The following is a 23075-nucleotide window of genomic DNA, read 5'->3' on the forward strand; positions in this document are numbered from 1 at the left end:
TACTTCCATTTCAGGTAGTCGTCTTTGTTCCACCATAGATGCTTTATATTTTCGTCTCTGTAACCTGGTGGTGTTTTGAATCTCAAAAGAAAACTCCATGGATATGTCATCATATTTCAGGTGGGATACTTGCTGGTGCATTAAATAAAAGATATTCAGATTTCTGATGTCTTATAGTAAGTATTCAAATACCTGGGTATTTTCCCCCGGTTCTGTGTTGAGACTGCTCACATGACTTTTCCTTTTTGTGATTATGGATGATTCTTCAATATCTTTTACAGACCATTCTTTAGTGGTTTACTTCTCCATGTAGTTAGATGTGGTGAATGGAGTTTGTTTTGGCTGTGGCTTCCCTTTTAACATGTATCTTCAAAGCCGGTAGTGTGTGAAAGACTGGGCAGGAAAGAATAGTGCAGGACCTGGTTCTTTTGAACCCAGGGATGTTTACCCATTGACTTAGAAAGGAGATGATGACAGGTCTTTATCCTGTCTCTCTGTGGTGCTAAGTAAAATTACTCTTGCTGCAGTTCATAGTATGACGATACGAATAATTTATTTGCCTATTAAATTCCAGGTTTAAAAGCACCTCAAAAAATCTGGGATATTTGATTAAATTTTATTCTTCCTAGGTTTTAAGCTTGTGTCTTTACCCCAGTGTTGTGGTATGTGTTTCTGAGGCTCCTCTCTCTGCCATGGGTGGTGGTCTGGTACACCATGGTCATGCAGTAATGATTTTCTCCAGACCCTGCTGCCTATTTTTCTGCCAGACATCGAAATTTGAAGCAGGCTGTTGTCTGGCTGCACCCAGTCCTTAATGTCCTTAGACAAGGGAGATGCCATAAACCAACAGCTTTTCCCTGTTCCTTGAACTAGTGAGAGCACCTCTCTTTGAAATCCTATGTTTTCCCCACACTGCTCTGCAGCAAATCCTTTTTTCCTGTTTCTCATATCCTTAGGCAAATCACAACCATTTTAAGATGCATAGTGACATTAAGTCCACCTATTAGCTGTGATTTTTCCACTCTTTGATCTTGGACATTGTGTTTCTGTCTCTAGTACAGGCTTCCTTTTCGCAAGTCTTAACACCTATTTTAAGTAAACCCTTCAGAACGAATAGAGTGAATCTCTGTTGTGATTTCCAAAATCCTGGTGGTCTTATGGCCATTTAAGCTTCAGTCTCCTTACATAGAGCGCTGCAGCACCATTCCACAACTCTCTTCAACTTCCTTAGCTTTCAGTCATTCGTATCCGTCATCCCAGAAGGAAGGGGTAGCAAGAGCTGACAGCATTTTGCTGTTTCATGGTTTAAAAAAGTTGGATTGCTGTGAGAAATCATTGTGTTCACAGCCCTTAAAGGGAGGGACACATCTCTTCAGAGATGGGGGCAGCTTGTCTCGCTCAGTAAGGCCCAGAAGGGGCTGCAGTTATTTGCATTTTAGAGAAATTATATTGGATATGGGTGAGGAGACTCTGGGCTTAGAGGGAACATGGCTGTTGTGGGGTATGGATTCCCTCAGCAGGAGCCAGGAGAGTACAAAGGAGGGGTTGGGGTTGAAGGCAAAGTTGTGAGGACCAGTTCTAAACATCTTCCTAGGGTATCCTCTCTCAGCTGCTGTACACTGCTTCTGAAGGTGTATTTTGAAAATACTTTGGCTTTTACCTTTCTATTTTTTTGTTTCTTTACTGATTATCAGTAGTTTTCCATGTAAATTTTCAGGAGATACCAGTGGGCATAGTTGCAGACACTGAATCAAAACCAGTCAGGTAGTGTATGTCATGTCATGGTTTTACTTTATATTTTCTGTTCAAAATGTGTCTGTTTTTTCTGTATCAGTAAAAATGGTCTTGGTGTTCTTTTTGAACATCCTCTTGGGTGCAGATAAGTTGTTACTCATGGTTGTTTAGAGAATAGGAATGTTCACAGAAAAATAGTTTTATGTATTAGCTTACTAAGAAGGAGGAGCAGTCCCATCTTCTTAAACAATATGTGTAATCTTATTCATTAAATAATAATTGGATGTGTAAGAAATCATGTTTAAAGCAAAATGTGTTTTCTGTAGCAAAAAAAATCTACCTATATGGCACATGTTATATATGGGTCATGTTATTTTTATATATATATATAGGTTTTTTTATATATATAGTGTGTGAAAAATGTTTTGTATTTTGGGAATTTACTTATTTGCTTTGTGGATTACCAGACTACTTTGGTTAGTGCTAATTGTCTTGACAAAAGGCAAGGAAGGAGAAGGAACTTCTAGTTAAGTACATTGTAGAAGTGTGACGACATTCTTGTACTATTCTTATACGTTATTTAACTATCTACTGTCGATCACTGAATATGGGACTAGGTGGATATTTGGGCCACCCAGTATGGCCACTTTGTGTTCCCATGCTTTATTGGTCATGATTCTCCCAAAAAAAGCAGAAGAAGATCTAAGAAGACAACCCACTTTATGTTGAACTTTATGTGCAGTTGTGTTACCGCCACTCCTTGGGTCCATCTCACCTACACAGTCTGGCTTCTCTACTTTGACTTTAGTCAGCAGAAAGCTTTTAGTGGGCAGAAGACTCTTCTATTAATAGTGAGCATGAGACTCTAGTTGTCACAAATTTTATGTCCTTCAAAATCAACCCTAGTTTAACTAAAAATTTGTTCTGAAATTCTTTCATTCACATCACTTTAGCTAAGTAGGAAAGCTATGCACAATTTTTTTCTTATTGGCTTCCTTCTCTTTACTTGTGAGACTGTAATATGAACAATAGCAGGTGTCCTGTTAAAAGGGTGAAAATATATGGAAGGCAATAGAGATTTATCTTCTTTTGAATACATATGGCTCTGTTAGATAACAATTTGAGCCTGGGTTTCTGTGGCCCAGATTCATAGTGCCTAAGTAACGTAGTAAATATAGGTAAGCATCACCTAAAGGTAGCTCAGCCTATCTCAGATCTAACTCATTGTGGAGAGGTACCTTTCTCTTTCCATTAGTTATAAAGGGAAAGGATCCTTAATACCAGGTGGCAAAAGCTCAGTGGTGTGAACTCCGGATGTAAGCCGAAAGTGCGGTAGAAGATGTATTGAAGGTAATGTGAGTCACTGGAGCTCTGCTATGTGCTATAGTTGTCTAGACGTGAAGAATTAGTACTTATTGAAGATATGCATGTTTTACGTTATCTAATATAATTTTTAATGAACGCCTGGGGTTTTTGTCATTACTATATTTTTTTGTCTTTAACTTAACAGAATTAGTGGCATTAATTTGTTCCATAGGAATCTAGTGCAGAAGAAATAGAGAACAAAGCTTTAGAATCTGCAAAACATGCCACATTTTTTACGTGTTAAGGAGAGGAAGTAGCTGTCACGTTGCCTGTTGGAAACTGGCTTGAGTACCTCTAGCCGAATGCTCTAATTGCGTTTGTCTGTGGCTTAGTAGATACATCATTGGTATTTGTGCTGTCACACGGCACTAGATCCTGTGTATGCAGTAAAGAAGCATCTTTTTGAAAAGCTAGCCACTGTCTAGAAAAATACATTGTTGCAAATTAGTCACTGTTCTTGGCCAGCTTCTGTTTCTTACACTATGGCATATATGATGGCTAGTAAGGGAAAAATCTGACCACCCTTTGCTGGGACTGTGTGCCATCATGAGTGCGTGTTCTGTGTATTTCCTGAATTAAGTCCCATATAGAGGAGAAATCATAACAGAACAAATACAGCTCTATTACAAAAGTGATCGCATTGGCATGAGATGGTTAAGCTCCTGGATGCTGCAAGTAAGTTTGCAGGAGATAAGCTCTGGGTGATGGGTGAGCTCTTACAATATTTTGGAACCCTGCTGAAGTCTGGTGCAAGCATTGTGCTTTCCAGGATGCACAGGAAAAAAAAAAGGAAATCTGTTTCAAATAATGACCTTTGGCGCATCGCGTATGTGACAGGCTTCAGAGAGATCAAGTCAAATCATTGGTACTGCAAAGTGTGGCAGAAAGAAAATCATTCCATACTTTTAGCAACAGAATCTGGTCAGTTCTGAGGGGACTGACACATCAAAAGGGGACTGTAGTAAGTCTTAGGTGAGAGGCCTAAATGAAACTATTCAACACAGGAAAGGTAGCATTCAATACATAGTTTTTAATAATAGCCTCAAAAAGATACTTGTAGATGTTCCGTAAGAAGGTATTTTGGTATTTTCAGTTTGGCTGTAAGACCGTTTGTTGGGGTGTTTTTTTTTTTTGTTAGCTTAATATAATTTGTAATTCTTCATTTGTTTGCATGGTGGCCCTGTGGGCCTTGAAGAAGGCGGATGTTACTCCTGGTGCTGTTGCCAAATTTCCTCAGAGGTGGCCTTATCCTGATGTCTTTCCTATTTCCTTGACTGTAGTAGTTGTGTCTCACTCCTGATCTGGTTCTTGATTTAGTAAGTTGAGCAAGTGCTGACAGGTTTCACAGAATTGGGTCTTAGAAACTTTATTCTTTAAAGAAATGCTGCATTTCAGTCAGATGTTGCTGCCTTTAATGGTGGATATCACAGTGCAGGTGTGTATCTCTGAATACGAAAGGCTTAATGGGTTTTTGGTGGATTAACCTTGTAAATTACTGAGAAAAACAATGATGTGTTCAAGAAAATATTATTATATAACAGAATAGAGACAGCACTGGAGTGTCAGGCCAAGATTTCTTCTAAATGGGAGTTTTAAGTTTGCTTCCAATATATGTATTTTGTCCTGCAAACTGGCAGAATGATTTTCCAAATGTGCCGCACTGTGCAGTATTCTCATTGCTTTCAAATGAGAGGAGCTGGCAGGTGCTAAGCACTCCTTAACATAACTGACTCTTCTTTACTGGGGCAACTAAATAAAGGGTTTTGAGCCTGAATTTAAGTATCAAATTTTTGTTTACTTCTTAAACTATGGCCCAATATCTAAACTAAATACTTGAACTTGTGGGTTTGAGGGAGTGCAACTGCAGACATTGTCATTAAGGTCAAAATCTCTCTATGTGAATAAAAGATTCTTCGATATTTAATCTTGTTAGAGTGTGTACTGGTACAAGTGGATTTCTAGTTCGTGATGAGGAGCTGATACACTCACTTGTATATATTTGGCTTTTGATTAGTTCTAGTCCAGTTCCTGTGCACTGAATGCCCATTTGTGGCTGGAGTGTGCTGGGTGCAGTTCTGGAGCCTGCCTTCTGTCTTAGGTGCATCAGTCGGGAATCTGGTTCCCGTGTCCTCCGACTGTTCTGCAGTGTGATCCAAAGCAGGGTGAGTGCAGACGATCGGGATAATTTGCTTTCGAACTACTCCCGATGTGAACTACAGCACCAATGTCCTCTCACCCACTGTATGTTGTCTTGATTACGTCTGGGTTATTGTACTCTCCAGAACTTCAACTGAAAAAGTGGGTCATTAACTGAAATTCTAAATTCTGATAAAAGGGATGATGGATTAAAGCAGCGAATGTGCTTTGAATTCAGGTTTACAGCAGTAGTGGGATGAATAGAGCAAGCCTAACACGGAGTTTGCTTGGATGTTTCAAAAAACAATTGAGTATGGAAAGTTGTCTTATGTGTAGTTGTAAAACTGAATAGTCATTCATTACCTTATCAAACTTATCAGTAGGTGATCTTTTAATCATTTCACCTCCACTTTCCTATTAGTAGTTTAGAGATTGCTTGCTGCCTACTTTTAACATACACAGGAAACCCATAATATTCTCAACTTAACATAAAGTGAAAAATAGCACGTTGTTACTGGGCACAGCCATTGTTTGAATGGAGGTGCAGGGAGCAGGCTGCCCAACATACAGCTGCATCCCAATACCTCGTGTTATATGGAAGGATGTAACTGCTACTGGATGATGCTAACAGAAGAGCTGTAGTCCTCCCTACTGCATCACAGTGATTTGTTCTGAAGCTCTTTGAGCATTAAAAGAAGTGAGACCAATTATTGTAAGACTATTCCTAAATATCTTCACAATAAGAGAATTAGTAAGTTTCCTTCTTGTACAGGAAAAGGAGTTGTCATTTTCCTTTTGTGGAGTGTATTATTTTTCCAACTGCCCAAAGTAAACTCGTATTAAAAACAAAGGGTGTTATGGAGAAACACAGTTATGAAATGAAATACTTTAATGGAGGAGAAAATAGCCCAAAATTTCTTTTTGACGACGAACAGATTTTCAGATTTTTCGCTCTATAACAATTGTCAGCACACATAAGTCAATATTGTTGACTGATCTGATTAAAAACACCTGCTTGCAAGTAGTTCTTTCTTTGGGAAATAGTTTTGCTGATTTAGGAAAGATGGTTTGAAAGAACAGATCGGAAGCACAGACTTGTAAATTGTATGGAAAATAAATGTCTTTTCTCTGTACTTGTGAACATGTGATTTGAAGCTTCCTTGCTTCTCATCTCACAAATGCGTGCAATCAGACAAGGAGCAACGTTTCTTATCCAGCATTTAATGCTTGTTATGTTTCCTTTTTCCAAGAGAAACCAAATGCTAAAGTAGACCCTGACGTGCCATAGGAGAGGAAATGAGTTTCAGATATCATGTTTTACATTTATTTATTTGTAATTTTCAAGGTATGCTGGCATCTGCTGAAGGACTGGACAGTCTGACCCTCCCCTGAAATTGAGAGTTCTTGGGCTGTACTTGCAGCTCCCAGGATTGCTTTGTGTTTCATCCAGTTTGTTAAATGCAGAGTGCATAGAAATTTCCTGGCGTAGGACCAAAGGCCAAAACTCTTTGTCCCAGAGGATGCATCGTCAGGCTGCAAAGCTGTATTCTTTGAGTCTCCATGAATCTCTCATTCCTTTCTACCGTCAGCAGGGTAGGATGGTGAGTCCCCTAGTGCCTGTCTGGGCCCTGGCACTTTCTCTTGAGAGATGGAATTTGAAGCCTCTCAGGCTGAGGGAGACTGATAGCCCAGACCTTTCATTCTCTGGATGTACGCACTGCAAGCATGAATTTATTATAACAAGATGGGCAATAGCAGCAATCCTGTTTCCTTTTCCTGATAGATTCAAAGGTAAAAGAGCCATTAAAGATTTTTCAAGAGGCTTCAAATTGTTGATGTTTGTGCCTGCATGCTTGGAGCACACCTTCTCCTTAAGGCTATGGAGACAGCTTTGGCAGAGGACCATAGTTCCTGCCCCTGTTCCAGGATGACGGGGGTCTAGCTGCAAAGCAGGAGGGTTTGGGTGTCTGTTTGCAGGACCCAACCCTTGCACGCTTAGAGACCTTCGGAGTTTAAGAGGGGTGAGCTCAGGTTGTCTGCAGGCTTACTTGCCAGTTAAACAAAGATGAAAGGGGTTGAGCCCGCACACTTAGATCTGGGCAGCTAGATTCACCCTAGGTTTATAAGATCTAGCTCTAACTGTTTCGTTAGCCTTGATCTGGAGTTCACTGATGAAGGCAGTGGAGGTTTTCATTGGGCGCTGGATTGCAGGCCCTTATGTCAATGCAAATCCCCCAAAAGGCTTCTATTAAAGGAGAAGGAAGCATCCAGATGTACGCTGTTTCGAATCAAAGCACAGTGCACTCCACAGCATATTTTTAAAGCAGTCGTTTTTTATTTTATAGTTTACCTTCCATGTAATTCGGTTTTTTCCTGTGGTCGCTGTTTGGATAGAGTACGTGGCTATAAATATGCATATTTATTATTGATCTAAATGCAATATGTAAGAAAAATGTAATATAAAATCATATTGACGTAACTATCGAGTGATTCTTTCAGCCTTTTGTCTGATCAGCTGGCACATAGGCTAGTAGAGGTTATTATTTTGTATGACATGCAGAACTATAATTTACTCTAATGATGGTATATTTTCATACTCTTGGTAAAAGGGATATATGTATACATATGCGCACATAAAGCAGAAAGAAGGAAAACCCATTTTTATGTAAAAGTGCACGTGATATGTATGTATGGATCAATCTGAATATATGTAGAAAACGTGTGTGAATAGATGTAGAAAATACTTCAAATTGCTGAATAAAATATTCCCAGATTCTTAGGTTCCTTTCACATAATTTTTAGTTCTTAAAATAATCCTGTGAAAGTGCTGCTTTTATCTTTTCTGTGAAACGATGAACTTTTATGTTGGAAAGTGTTGAAAGTACTCAGATAGTAAAGCTTAGACTTTTGTTTTGTTTGGCAGTACACTTCTGTTTAGAATTCTTTTAATCTATCCATCCCCGGCTTTTATATTCATGTGATAGTTGAAGGTTCTGTGAAGGATATTTCTTTGTATATGAACTTATTAAACCAATAATGCTCAAAAATGTGAGGTTTACTTCCCTTTTTCCTTTTTTAACATCGTACGATAGGCTCTTGTTTGAGTTGTTAAATTTCTATTTGCCTTTCTCGAGTTTTTTTGAGGGGGGAGGGCGGAGAAAATAAGAAACAATTTATATGGTAGATCTAAAGTTTCATTAAAATTGCTTATGCCCTGTCCCAGGCATTTTAAGTGGGCCATCTGTCTAAACATCTCTCCATTTTTTTCTGATCATTTCCTCGACTTATTCATGAGCCATGGGAGGGCTCCTTTGTAGTCTCCATGTAGCTGGTTCAGTCTACCCCCACTGAATACATCTATGTGCTTGCATAACATATCTTTTCACAGTGCTGGAAATTCTCTGAACTTGGTTCAGATGAATGGCCCACTTTCTGAAGGTCTTTTTTTCTCCCCCTGCAAAGATTTGTATGCAGAAACTGACCTTGGTGGCTACAGAATCCAGCACATTATTCTTGATCATTTTACAGGCCACCTGCTGTGAAAGTTATGATGAAGGATTTCTTAATGATTCTTTGACCATTAACATTGTTTTAAGTCAATATTTCACTTTTATTTAACTGCTGAATAGGTAATTGCACAATTGAAAAACAGCTTTACGGAGTGTCATATAATGTGGTTTTCAAATGCTTATAATCTTTCAAAACGGGAGAATTTGTTATGATAGTTTGGGGTTTCTCTGTGTTTACGTAAAGTATTATGCAGCAGAAATATCAGAAGTAGAGAGAATTTGTAAGTTTTTTTCCCCCCAGTGTTAAACTCACATTTTGAATTGGAAATAAAATAAATAAATAAATAAATCTATACTCAATTTCCTGACCCTTTAGGAGCTGGTGACATTTATCATAGCTCATTACATCATCAACAGTAATCAGAAGAGGGGTGTTTATTTGCCACAAACTGCAGAAAATTGTAGTTTTATTGAGTTCCTTCTACCTGATTGGTTGATGACAATCAAAATGGACAGGCCAGGATGGAGTTATTACTTGCTTTTGTGAATGTCTGTTTTCTTTCGTTATTTGTTTTTGACTAGACTAGATAATGGTTTAACTAGTGTCTGTTTTCCACGTGCACGGTAAGTGTGTGTCCATCTAAAATTTTTAGTGGTTGTCTGCTTTCCTCTCTGACAACTTGCAAAGAAAGCAGGAGCTATAATTGCTGCATTATTATAAAATATCTCCCTCTCTCTGCCACGGCAGTTGGGGGTAAAAGGGACATAATACACTCTGCAGTGTATGCAATAAATTATGGGACCATTACATCATCTGTAGTTGAACAAACAGCAACAGAAGTTGAAAATAAATAAGCAGACAAACACTGCTGTTTTTCTTCTCGCGCTGTTTACATGTTTTTATAACTTCAGTGCTTTAGAGTAATGCTTTTATGACTTAAAGCCCGGCCATCACCATACTTTTCATCTGTGCCCCTATTGCTCGTGGCACTTCCCTTTAGAAGGCAATATGGAGTGGAGAGGTTCAGAAGTGCCCATTTCTGCACGGAGGGAGTTCGTAACACCCGCCTCCTGTCGCTGCGGTCACTGTGCTGCCTTTGCTCTGTCCTCCTTGTGCGTGGTACTGCTGGCAAGGGACGACAGCGCACAGCTCTCTGTGGCCCTGCTTCCCCTTCACCTGGCGCTCATCTTGCTGCCAGACTTGCATTGCTTCCTGCAGATGGTGATACATGTACATGTATATTTTTGTATGTAAAGAAAGTAAATTTTTTTGATATGTCATCTGCCAAAACTGGGAGAAGAAAGGGGAGGGCATGCTGAAACCTATGAAAGACATTGTGTGGTTTCTGAATCTAGGGTTGGAGGGCCCTTGAGTTTTTTGTGTCTTTTATCGTGGCATTATTTTTTTCTTTCAGTATTTTTTTTTCTGTAAATGGAATATGCCAGATTTCAGCCCACTGTGTAGAATTTTAAAAATTCCACATTTTTGAAAATAGCCAGAAGTTTGTGGAGTTTTCCATGAACTAGTGCAAAATATATTCAGAAGTCCAGATGTTTTCCCTTTGGAGGACTTAGAAGAGTTCTCAGCTAAGGAAGCAACCTTGGCCAAGAACAAAGAGATTATTTCCCATGCACCAGGACTTCTCAGACATTAAAAAAAACAAAACAAACCCACAAAACAGCAACAGAAAACCCCACCAAAAGGTCCCTTAGCCTTGTAGAAACTTCTGCATTTCTAAAGTAGTTCACAGACTTGAGCAACTTCCTTTCCATATTCAAGAAACTTGCACTTTGATCCTTACTTTTGGACCTTGTGATCCTTACTAATATGAAAAAAAAAACCCCCAAACCTCTGAATCCCATCAAAACGGGGTCTACTACAAGATAATTTATTTGAAAAGAATTTGATTTAATGAAGAAAAAGTAGGATTCTCCTGAGCTAATATAAGTATCTGACTTAGCCAGTGTAACTGTAGGTTACAGTTACAACGCCACAGGCTTTTGGTTAGCGGAGCTGAAAAATGTCCCTGTGCAAATGGATCTCGCAATTCTAGGAGGGAAGTACAACTTGCTGTGTCCCTGGTATTAGATGCAGCTCTCGACCTTGCCCTCCTGACCACCAGTGTTGCGGAGAGAGGAATTATATGCCTGTGTGGCTGTTTGAAACCCAGGCGAAGCAGTGATCATAGTCATGCCTTTCAAGAGGCATGCATCCTGTTTGGAGATACACTTGACAAAGCTCAGCAAGACAGGACCGAACAAAAATAATCCCTGCTGGAGAACGAGACTGTCTTTCCTTTGATGGCCAGCAGCCAGATTCATGAGGTCACTTCCAGTCAAATGCAATATGAAGCAGGGCCGTGCCAGCGAGGTTATAAGGAATCTCATGCCACCAGTGAAGCGGATCTACTCAGCTGTGTTTGGGATGAGGTCTTACCTCTTATAGAAGAAATATGAAGTTGCTATAAACCACTAAATCCTGTTGGTTATTGCAGTGGAGTACCATGGAGAATTTGGCCAGGCTCTGCCAAAACCCTGCTACGTTCCTCTTTACTGGTGCTCTGGTACCAGGAAGCGCAATGAAAACATCTTTCAGTTTGCTGCCTGCTACCTGTGCAGGAAATTCCTCTTCCTCTTCAATTCCTCTTCCTCTTCTTCAGGAACTCCTGTGTCTGTCACGTTTCCTATCAGCCAGTCTAAATGTTTTGGTGACACACAGGAATTTGAAGACGAGGTGCTGTGAAATGTCATTGCACCCAATGAGCCTTAGATATTTCCTCAGATCTGTTGTTTTGACAATTGTCTCTGTATGTTAAATGCGAAAGGTAACGCTTGGCGTCATTAGTATGGGAACCGGTTATTTTCAGTATCTGTTTTCATGAACTTTATGGGTAGTGACAGCTAGAGGTGAGCTAAGATGTTAGGCAAAATCTGGTGCAGGCCTTACTTGGCCTGGATCCCGAAGTAACTAATGATAAGTGTGCATCTCTTTGTCAAGCTTCCATTTTCCTTTTTCAGGCACATTACAAGGCACAATGTTTGGAAACTCCTTGTCTGATTAGGTACATAAGCTTGTACTTGCTTGGATTTTAAGTGTCTAAAAACCCAACCTTTTTAAAATAATTGTTGAAATCCACAGAGAGTCGGTGTCTTATCCTTGGCTTAGGCAGACAATTTCTCCTCCTGTGGCCTCTGGAGGCCTCACAGGTGCTTCTTCCTGTTGATTCCACCTCAGGGCTGCCTTTGGGCAGATGTGGTTCACTGAGCACCTGAATCCTCAGGAAGATGGACATGACACGATAGAGACGTGTTTCCAAGTTTTAAGACTCTGAAGGCTGCAGTGAAATGGTATAGTAAGCTCTATAATGCACAATAGATGAACTTTATAGCAGAAATTATCCTAAAGAAGAGACCTAATGGTGATGAACTCATTATCTCTATAGATTTCTTACAGAGAATCTAAATGTGTGTAGGAGTTGTTGTGGAAGAAAAGCTGTACCAAAATAATGTGTCTTTGTTTTAATGGAGTTTAAACTCCACCTTCACACTTTCTCTTTAGGCTACGTGGTGCTTGCTGATGCTAATATATGGCAGCTGCCATATATTAGCCATAACAGAAAAGTTGTAGCATACCTTTGGACAGCAGTTGTTACAAGCAAGTGGAAGAGACGTGAGAAGTTAGGATGAGGAAACTGAAATAAAATATACATTTAAATAAAATAGCTAAAAATTACTTGTTGCACTCCAGATTTCCGAGAATGAAATCTCAGGTTTCATTCCTTTGCTGTCAGGTGTGCTTCTTTAAGCTAAAGTTGAAAAGATTCAGGTTTCTCCTATTACCTGATAGCTGGTGCAGCCACAGAATGCTGCAGGAATAGGTATAATATTGCATGTGGCTGTGATGATATATCATTATTTTTTCAGTTTGCTTGAAGGGATCTGTAGATGAGATACTCTAAAATGTATATTAAGTATAAAATTACTTGTTTGGCTGAATCTTTTGTCTGTAATTGGCCTTTAATTAAGGTTTACTGAGAATGAGATGAAAGAAATAGTGATTATATTTTGCCCTTTAAAAGAATGCTCCGGCTATTACTGTTGCTATTCTCCTGCCAACCCACTTTTCTCATTCTGCTTTTCATCCTGTTTGAGCTAATTCTGCAGCAAGCGCTGGCTGTATTCAAGAGCCTCCTATAACTTTATCAGCATACCCAGTGTGCCAAGGCAAATCTAGAAAGAAAGTAGAGCATTTTCTCCTTATATGCCATTTCACACAAAAATATATTTAGGTGTGGCTTTTTTTTTTTTCAAGTGTGCTCTCCAACTGTGTCCATAGATTAATGATATTTTATATGCCTCATGACCATCCTATGAAGTAAGTGCTTCTGGTTAAAATGGGAGAAGCATGAAATCTCTGTTAAAAATCCTTCTTCTGTCTGTTTCTTTTTTAGAATTCCTATTGCTAAATCAAAGAGAAGTAGCTGGGAGCTCTCTGTGCGTCTAGGAGATGGAATTTACCCAGTTGCAGTTTCAAAGGATGGCACGTCATTTTCTGTAAGTTCTGCTCATTTTCTAAGAAATTCAATGTATTGAGTCAATGTATATTATCCTTGACACCTACTACAATTCTCTATCTGTTCAGTGACTAAACATGGATAGATGTTGGTTTTGTCTTTTGTAGACATTGCTGTGAATTGCAAAACAAGACATTCTATGTTAATTAAATCGTGCTGGTGTACAAAGATTCTTCTCTCCTCATGCCTGTGGAGCACTTTTGTATATGCTTGTTTTGTTAATTAGAAAACTAATTTAATACCCTGTTTAGCATCTTATTTAGAAGTAAGGTCTTATGCTCCATTGTAGATATATGAGGGCAAGAAAATAAGTGCAATGTCAACAAAAATTACGTTAGTTTAAGTTAGTGATTAAAAAAACAAATCAAAGAACCAAGGAAGTTGAATGCATAATCATACTGGAATGGAATTATTCAGCACCTCAGTGGTAAAACTGTATGTGGTCATAGCAAAATGCAAGTGTTTCAAGATCTTTCTAGGTCACTTCAGATGCATGTGTATGAACTATTGTTTTTATAGATATTCTAAGATAATAACATAAGCACTTAATGTTGTCAGCATGAAAGGCAGAAAGACAGACCATGACAGTAGAAGAATGGTAATACTGTGTTCAGTAGTTCATCTGTTCAGCAGAATAAAGCCAAGAAACAAGCTGGTTGGAGTATTGAGAAGGTATATTTATAGAGAGAATGACTTTTTAAGTCTGTTAATGATAATTCCACAACGAAACCGAGATTTTATTTTGAAAATAGAGAGCTGACTTGCACGGTATCTGTTGACTCTTACGCAAAAGTTTTCAAAAGGGTCTAAAGACACTTATTCTTAGAGTCACTGAAAAGCAGGAGTATGAAGAAGCCTAGAAGTTTTCTAGTTTACTTCTGACAGCTATTTACTCTTACAGAATCATAGAATCGTTTAGGTTAGAAAAGACCCTTCAGATCATCTAGTCCAAATGTAAACCTAACACTGCCAAGTCCACTACTAAACCATATCCCTCAGCACCACGTCTACCTGTCTTCTAAATATCTCCAGGAATGCCGATTCAACCACTCTCCTGGGCAGCCTGTTCCAATGCTTGATAACCCTTTCATTGTAAATTTTTTTCCTAATATCCATCCTAAACCTCCCCTGGTGCAACTTGAGGATGTTTCCTCTTGTCCTGTTGTCTGTTACTTGGGAGAAGAGACCAAGCCGCACCTCCCTACAACCTCCTTTCAGGTAGTTGTAGAGGGTGGTAAGATCTCCCCTCAGCCTCCTCTTCTCCAGTTCCCAACCCCAACAACCCCTGCTCCCTCAGCTGTTCCTCATAAGACTTGGGCTCGAGCCACTTCACCATCTTCATTGCTTTTCTCTGGACGCACTCCAGCACCTCAATGTCTTTCTTGTAGTGAAGGGCCCCAAACTGAACACAGCATTTGAAGTGCGGCCTCACCAGCGCCAAGTACAGGGTGACTTCTTGTGTGTCTTCGTTGAAAACACTTCTGCAACATCTACTCCATGATATTTTTTTTATAGTCATGATGTTCACACCTATGTTGCATTTAGAATCGTGAGATTCCTTTGAAAAAGGACATTTAAGTTAATAGTTCATATAATGAAAAGATTATTGTCTCAGTGGTTCACTTTTGCTTTGCTCTACTGAAATTTCAATGTAAAAGACATTATTTTCAGCTGAAACTGGTCATGTTTTTAGGTGGTTATTTTCACTTATGGGAACTGAGGTAATGAAAATCTAGAATTTCTTTTTCAGTCTTTTTGTTGGCCTAATTGGGGCAAGAAGATGCCTAACCAATATTCTTTCTAATATTACCTTTACCTCTGTCACACTGTATTTTACTTATGCTCATGATGAGTGTGAGAGTACGAGTAAAGACAAGAGATACTTTCTGTTCCATGTGGATCATAGGGACACTGTAAAAAGGATATGGAAAAGATCAGTCATTGTGGTCAGCACCTTTAAAAATTTTCTCTTGCAATTCTGAAAGCAGGTGGTCATTTTAGTCGTAGTGTTTCTTTTAGAAAGAGTTTCAGGAGGTCTTGAACAACTGTTTACTCAGTACCTAACACATGGCATTGCTGGGACGCTCACCCCGCTTGTGGAATGATACTTCAGGAGCGAAGGCCACGTCTGCATGCAGCTTTTTACTGAATTAAATTTACATAATGGCCCTAACAGGCATCCTGTGAATTTGGATAAAACCCATTGCTCAAACAACAAAGCAAGTCTGCCAGATTTCAGCGCAATTTAGAGTTGGACTGGCACGGGTTTGTGTGACAGAGATGGTTCTTCCCAGGAGTAGTCATTGCCCCGAGCCTTTCCTCTCTTTTTGTTGCAAGGTGGCTATCTAACAGTGGTCAGCCTGCAGCTGCCTGCTGCTGTGAAGACGACACAGGGTGGCTGCTGGTCGCTGTGGGTGTTGCATAGACCCTTTCTGCTGTCAGCTCGGAAATCTAATTCCCATAGCTAGGGAACTAAATTAGGAGTTTAGTTTAGCACAACTAATTACACAGGTATGCATCTGTGTGTAGGCTGTTGCTTATACTTGTCTGGTTAAATTCAATAAAGATATATCTATAAATCAGCCAAGAGGAAAGTTTACAGACAGAGGAGGCCTAAGCATCCTTTTATACTTTTGTCTCTATCGATTGTGAAGGCAACTGAACATACACGCTTATATATGGGTCTGTCCTGGATTCCACTTGCAGCTGAGCAGCTGCATTGTAAGCTGCACGGTGCGTCTCCAGGAGGTACAAACTCTGAGAAAGGATGCTGAACATGTAATGCTATTGCTGCTGATGTATCATTTTAATGTGCAGAAAATCATTCCTACCTATACCAAGGTCTAAACATCTCTCTCAGTTTAGACAGCGCTGTTAAACAGTTGTGGTGTCTTGCAGCAGAGCGAGCATTACAGCTGATGTAAGCCTGGCTTAACAAGGCGTATATGGAGTCTGATTTCTAGTCCTTCAGTTTGTTATTGAAACACTAGCACCTTCAACATAATCAAGTGGTTGGTCTGGCATTAGCAAACTAGGCAAGAATAAGTAGTTAAGCATGACCTTATTTTTGTTGTTTGTTTTTGTAAATTCCTTTATCTCTCAAAAAGTTGCTTGGGCCCCCTTTGCTGCTGCTTTTCCTTGGCAGGGAAGGCGCTGAGGGATAGCAGGTAGAAATCCCATCAGGGTGGGGAGGGGGGCAACAGACCTGTGGAGGTTCCTTGCGTCCCTGCAACATGCTACTGCTGTTACCTCTCACTGCTAGGTGAGGAGAGAGGAGAGCAGCCCTGGGGAGCTGAGCACCCCCCAGCATCACGGTGAAGGGGTACATAAGCAATGGGGAGGAAGTAAGGGTGTCAGGTAGGGCAGGCTGTGTACCCTAAAGGTTGAGCCAGAGGGACTGGTGACAGAAGCTTTTGCATTCTGATTCCACTCTAATCAAGCCTTCTGGTGACAGAAGCTTTTGCATTCTGATTCCACTCTAATCAAGCCTGTGTACGTGGCGAAGATAATTCCTTACTTACTTGCATCTGGAAAATTCCTTAGCTGGTGAAATAGTAGGTGGATTTTACTGTGACCAGAGGTCTGTCTCATTTAAACCTTAAGGTATAGTGTGTTAAAATACTGAGTGTGGGTTTGTAAAAAGCAGGTAACTGTTCTTGCATACCAGGGTTATTTTTCATTGTTTTTGGATAACTAACTTATTTTTCATTCTTATTGGATAAATAGCAGAGGGAATGTTATTCCTTATTAATAATTTTCTTTTTGGTGGGGTTCTTGTGTGATTGTGCTGCAGACAAGAGAATGTAGTAAACACAGCTCAATCTAGAATCTTCTGAATTATTATTCAAAGCTTTAAAATGGAAAAACAATGGTCTTAAAACTTCAAGGAAGAAAAGTCAAAGACTAGGAATGAGAAATTTTGTTTCTGATCAGGAGGTATAACATACCATCAGAAAAAATGGGGACATTCAAAGCCTTCTTTATTGAAACTTTGCTGTCAGAAACACAAGCCTCACTTTTTGAACTTCTGCATTTACTTTTTGCTATTAAATTGGTGTGACACAAGCTCCTGACTTTGTGGGTTGTGTCCCCTTGTGGCTTGTGACAAAGGTAGCTGAATCTGTGGTGCAGTTAGATAGCCCAGTGGGAGGGCCACCTTCACATTCCCCTTCAGAAGTTTGCTCCCGCTGCAAACTGTGCATTGCAGCGGCAGCGTTCGCATCCTGATTTACTTTGTTTACCACTGGGACTCTTCCAGCAGAGCCTCCCTTCTTTTTTTTTCCGTAACTCTTCTCCTCTCGCCAGCCGAAACCTCACCACCTCACAGTGTGGAGTGCTTTGCTCTCTGTGCAGGGAGTGTGAGCAGCAGGCTGCTCCGCGGATCCCGCTGTTCACCCGCAGATCATTCGTCAGCATCTCGGTCTATGGGTCATCTGTGGTTTTCTCCCTTTATCATGAGAATCTTAATGAATTGTGCAGTGTTAACCGCTCTTTGCTTGGTTGTTGTTTTTCAGGATTTTGAGTTTTGTAACCGTCGTGGTTTTAAGCATTTTCTTTGTAACAGAGGTCCTTGATGCGAGCTGGCTTTAGGCCGCTTTAGAGGCCTCACTTCCCCAAACTGAAGGACTTAAAAGATAAGCGGTCAAGTGCGAGCAATACTGTTTGCCTGAAGCAGTGCAAACAAAAATATTGGTTTTCTTGTTTCCAGTAGAGGTTAAAAACTATCAAATTACTGACTTGTAATTTGATATATTTTTCTTTTAAAATATATGTACCTCTGTTATTCTGAAGCCAGCAACGTATATGCTAATACTTAAGTTTGTATAAAATTAGTGTTCTAGCATTTTCAGTATCAGACAGTTGTTTCTGGTGATACCCTATCAACGTAACGACAAACACTTATGCAATTAAAAGATTCTAGTAACCTGACCTGAGAATTAAAATTTAGCAACTTTGAGATCCACTTACTTGTGTATCAAGAACTTGTCAACAAAATTAATGTAAACATCATTTATTATTTTTCTTTGTTCTTTGTCCTATTTATCAATTGCTAGAAGAATCTTCAGCTAACTGCTTGTCATATATATCCATTTAGTTCTTTGGAGGACAGATGATCAGATTCTGGGCTTTGATTAGTATTCTTCTTATGCTTAAAATTTTTTCCTCTCATCAACGGAGTAGAAGATCTTACAATCAAGAGGAGGAATACCCTCCTTTACATCAGACTAATGTAAACCCAGCAACAAACAGCCCAGAAGCATCCCTCCATCGAGCGCTGGAATCTTTTGTTTAGTTCCATTTCAGACAGGAATCTTTTTCATCTTGCCCTTTTCAGTTGCCAGTCTGGCTATGAAGTGTGTTTATTTTATGATTTCATTGCTGCAAAGACTTGATCCCATTTTGCTGATGAAGTTTATAGTTTGTTCGTTCTTTGCAAAGCTTGAGCGTTCTGCAGAGTACCAAAGGGCGGGAGACACAAAAGCAAATGGGAACCTACATATATTGAGCAAACCTAGTAGCTGCGTGGTTTCCCTGCACCGTACTAAATTGTGCCTTCAAAGCCAGATGTCAGCCACCAGGGACCTGTGTGATGGTGACTTTGCCTATTCGCAGACTTTCACTCCTGGCTGCTCGCGGCCAGTGTGGAGTCCCTTTGCCAACGGTGTGCTGGATGAGAGCTGCCCTCCCCAGCTGCGTTGTGAGCAGCCCCCTGGCCACTGGTGTCTGTAGGGCTTCAGTGTCACGGACAGCCATGAACCAAACTTCTCCAATGTGGATGGGTTTCACGTAGGTAATACACTTAAAATGTATAATAAAAATAATAGCAAAGAATGTAACTGGCCTATGCAAGGGAGAACATAAATATATTGGACCAGGTATCCAATAATAAAGTTCAGTTTGTTGGATCCACCACTGTATAATTTTCGTTAACAAAAGAATGGAAGATAAGTAATTAGGTGACTGTAGTGCAATCTTTTCACTGGTATAACCTACCCTCCTTACTTCCTTCAGTATTCTTCAGTTTTATTTTTCTGTTATGAATGTCACTTGGACAACTAAAGAACAGTTTGTATTAGTATCTTTGTGAGCGAGGAGGTGGTAGAAAAAGGGTGGATCATCTTGATTTTTGTCTACATCTCTGCTTTCACAAAAGCAACGAGTGAATCCAAAGACTCAAATGATGAATACCAGCACTGTGTAATTACACTTTAGGAGATAGTCATGTTTCTTTTTGTTTGAAGTTTGTTAGTCTATGTGTAGGTTGAGGATCTAATTTTAGTTCACCAAGGAATTTGTAGCTGTATTTTATGCAATAAACTGCATCCTTGGAAAACTTTTTGACATAATCCATTTTCTGATTCTTTGCTATATTATAGGAATCCTCTGTCTTGAGAATTCTTTATTGCTGATTTGCATCATTTGCCTGCAAGTAATTGTTATTATTCTCCTTTTTCACGTTTGAAACCAGCCCTGTCTGTTAGGGTTCTTCATCTCTGTAGCAGATGCATACCTTCCCAGACTACTTAGCCTCATCTTCTCATCTGTTCAGTTGACAAAGAATTTCCAGATGTTTTCACTTATAAAGTAGCTTCTTATCATTGAAGTTGTGGTGAATGAAAGTTGTTTATTTTTTTTAAAAAAGCATAAGGTGAAATAGTTCAGAAGTTACTTTGAGCAAATGGAAATTTGATATATTTCCGGAGGGACAGTATAGGTCAAACGCTGAATAAGAGGAGTAGAGAAAGCTTAATTACTTTTTTCAGATTGCTACTGGAATGGGTTACCATTTTCACAAAATACTGGATCACTTCCTAAATTCAAATTTAAGAACAGGTAAGCATAGTACAGATGTGAAATGTCTATGAAAAATTTGTGAAGCTTGTTCAAACCAATAAGAAATTGATTAATGAATGTTTTTAATTTTTTAGGAAAAAGCAATGTTTTTTCCCTATCTGTTTCTATTTATCTGTGTAGGTGGAAAATTGGCCTGTCTACCTCTTAATATTTTTGCAAAAGAAAACCTATTGTATTGTACATAAATGAGAGCATAAAAGCAGAAATCTAAGGCATTACTGTCATTGTTATTTGAGTATATCCTGTATCATCAGCATAGAGTAGATAATTAGTTATCTCTATGCTTTAATTTAGTGAATTCATGTATATCTAGTTATGATTAAGCTTTGACTTCAAATTAAAATGTAATAAGCATTTAATTAGGAGAACTCGGCTGTATTCATTTGCTGTAAATTTTGTGACTGAGGAGTAAGTTGATTTTAAAATTACTTCCGGAAATATTTTCTTTGTTTTGTAAATCCTCTTCAGGGGGAGGAAAAAATGCTTAAGAAGAAATATCACCCAAAAATCAAGCTAGATGTATCTGAAGTGTGCAAAGCATCAAGTGTAAAAAGGGATAGTATAATGTAAAATTGGAGCAATGATACAGAAAGTTCCTGTAAGCAAACTTAGTCTACATTTAATTCCTTAAACACAAATGTGAATGGAGTGGGATCATAATCCAGTGCGTATTAAGCTCTGTCTTTTCAGTAGTCCTTGTAGAAAAGTAACATTGCCCAGCCCTAGCAATATAAAATTAATAATCTTGTTAAGAGAATCAATAAAATACCAGAATTATTATTACCAGTATTTTACATTTCTGATATGCTTCAGGCACATAATAATATATAACCAATTGGTCATATAAAAGAAATTGAGGGCTGTTTTAATAAGGATGAAAAGCAAATACCTGTAGGAGTTAAAACAATAAGAGGGGTAGCCAGTAGAGATACAAATTAGCATATATCCCCAGGAGAAGTAAATGAAGTTTTTCTGGTTAGTCTAGTTCTAAATATATATTGTTATATATTGGAATGTTACATATGTTATATTGTAATATATATGTAATAAAATATACCGTTAATCCAATGTCCTATATTAGTTTGAATGAAGGGAAAGTGCACATGTAAAGGCATAAGTGGAGGGGGCAGATCAGTTAGATAATCCTTACAGCTGGAAGCAGAAAACTTTTCCTGCCTTTTTCCAAGTGGTTTATATTTTACTTGCAGAGTAGCACACAAATTCTCCACTGCGGTACACATGTAGTTGTGCAAACAAAGCTCTTCATTACTGAGTTCTACAAGTTGTGTATCTATAGAATCTATTGTTCTATATGTTGTGTATCTACTTTTATAATTCAGGTTCAAATCCAGATCATTAGCTATTTGTAAGACTTGCGTGTTTTGTATAATGGCATTTTAATGTGGTATGCATAAGCTAGCCCTGGGGCGAGAGCAAAACCCATGATTTCCCGCCTTGCAAAGCACTACTGTCGTTGCTGGGCTATAGTAGTGCTCCTACTTGTTGACTGACTGTGGCTCTATGGATTCTGTATTCCTTCCTGTGCAGTGGCAGATGTACTGGAAGGGTAGAGGCTGCCCCATCCTAATCCTGATGGGGTGGGGACAGGTTCTGCTGGGAGGCAGCACTGTGTGCTTGAACCCTTCAGTCTGGGGAAGGCATTGATCCTCGTGTTCTGACTCTGTGGGCGAATGCTTTAATTGCTACGTTTCGGTGGCTGCTGACATTGCGTTTTTTAAATGAAAGTGGCCTTGGCCTCAGTATCTTGTTGTGAACTCAGTGTTTCTGGTATGCATTTCCACTTTGCTGCATTGAGTCTCTCAAAGAATTTAGCTGCTGCAACGTGTTAGATGAGATAGAGGTAAAAATGCTTACGTAAATATTAAGTATACTCATAAAATATTTGCGTGTACTGGTATTGGGTATGCTTGTATACCTAATACAAGGTATATACAAGCAAATAAATAAATACAAGGTATAATGCAAGCAAAAATAAAAGCAGAGTGTGTCTGGATTGCATGTTTTTTTTAAATACCACACCAGTTTAGCAGTAAGTATCTGTAAGGGATTGGTACAATAGGCGCATGTTTGCTTTGTAAAGAGAGATTGTTGGTGTGGGTTTGTATGTCCCTGATTAGCTTATTCACACAGTACTCCATAAGCATATAGAGAAAATATCGACATGGCTGAGAACTAAAAATGACAGGAAAAGTAATGAATTAATTGTGTAACTTTTAAATATGCTCTCCCCTCTCTGTCAGGGCAGTGTAATATCTTGGTTATAGTAGGTTTTGGAGCTTTGTAGTTCTGCTGCAAAACTCACAGTAACATATGGTCTGGCACTGGTATGTAGCCTACAAGAAATGTTTGAAAAGAAAATGCAAGGAAAGGTTTGGAATGCTACAATGTAAAATATTTTGAGAGTGTGGTCGGTTTGGCTATTTATTTTCCTTGTGTTAGAATCGTTTTAAAGCATTGTTCTTAGAAGGCAGAAAAGGAGCTAAGGTTTTAGAATGATTGATTCTAAATTACCTCATGAAGAGCTTTACAGGTGGCTTCATAGGATGGGGCGGTGAGACACTGGAACAGGTTGCCCAGAGAGGTGGTGGAAGCCCCATTCCTGGAAGTTTTTAAGGCCAGGCTGGATGGGGCTCTGAGCAACCTGATCTAGTGGGAGGTGTCCCTGCCCATGGCAGGGGGATGGAACTAGATGATCTTTGAGATCCCTTCCAACCCAAACCATTCTATGATTCTATGATGATGAATTCCTGTGGTATGAAAATGGACACTATGTTCGGCCATAGGTCATGATCCGATTATTCCAGGAATAATAGCGAACAGTGAACTGAAATATAAATTAAGTATCTGTAACAATACAGATAACATACCATTTTCTTTCTTC

At 39.2% G+C, this 23075-nt stretch overlaps 1 protein-coding gene across 1 annotated transcript in view; it reads left to right on the top strand.

The window, feature by feature from the left end:
• The window catches only part of PCCA (propionyl-CoA carboxylase subunit alpha), a 294043-nt gene that overhangs the window by 168455 nt on the left and 102513 nt on the right, over positions 1-23075 (top strand). Inside the window, exon 19 of the mRNA XM_063337025.1 lies at positions 13196-13298. Coding sequence (XP_063193095.1) covers positions 13196-13298 — 103 coding nt within the window. The remainder of the gene's footprint in view (positions 1-13195; positions 13299-23075) is intronic.

Source organism: Chroicocephalus ridibundus, chromosome 1, assembly GCF_963924245.1.
Source record: "Chroicocephalus ridibundus chromosome 1, bChrRid1.1, whole genome shotgun sequence".
NCBI classification, from domain to species: Eukaryota; Metazoa; Chordata; class Aves; order Charadriiformes; family Laridae; genus Chroicocephalus; species Chroicocephalus ridibundus.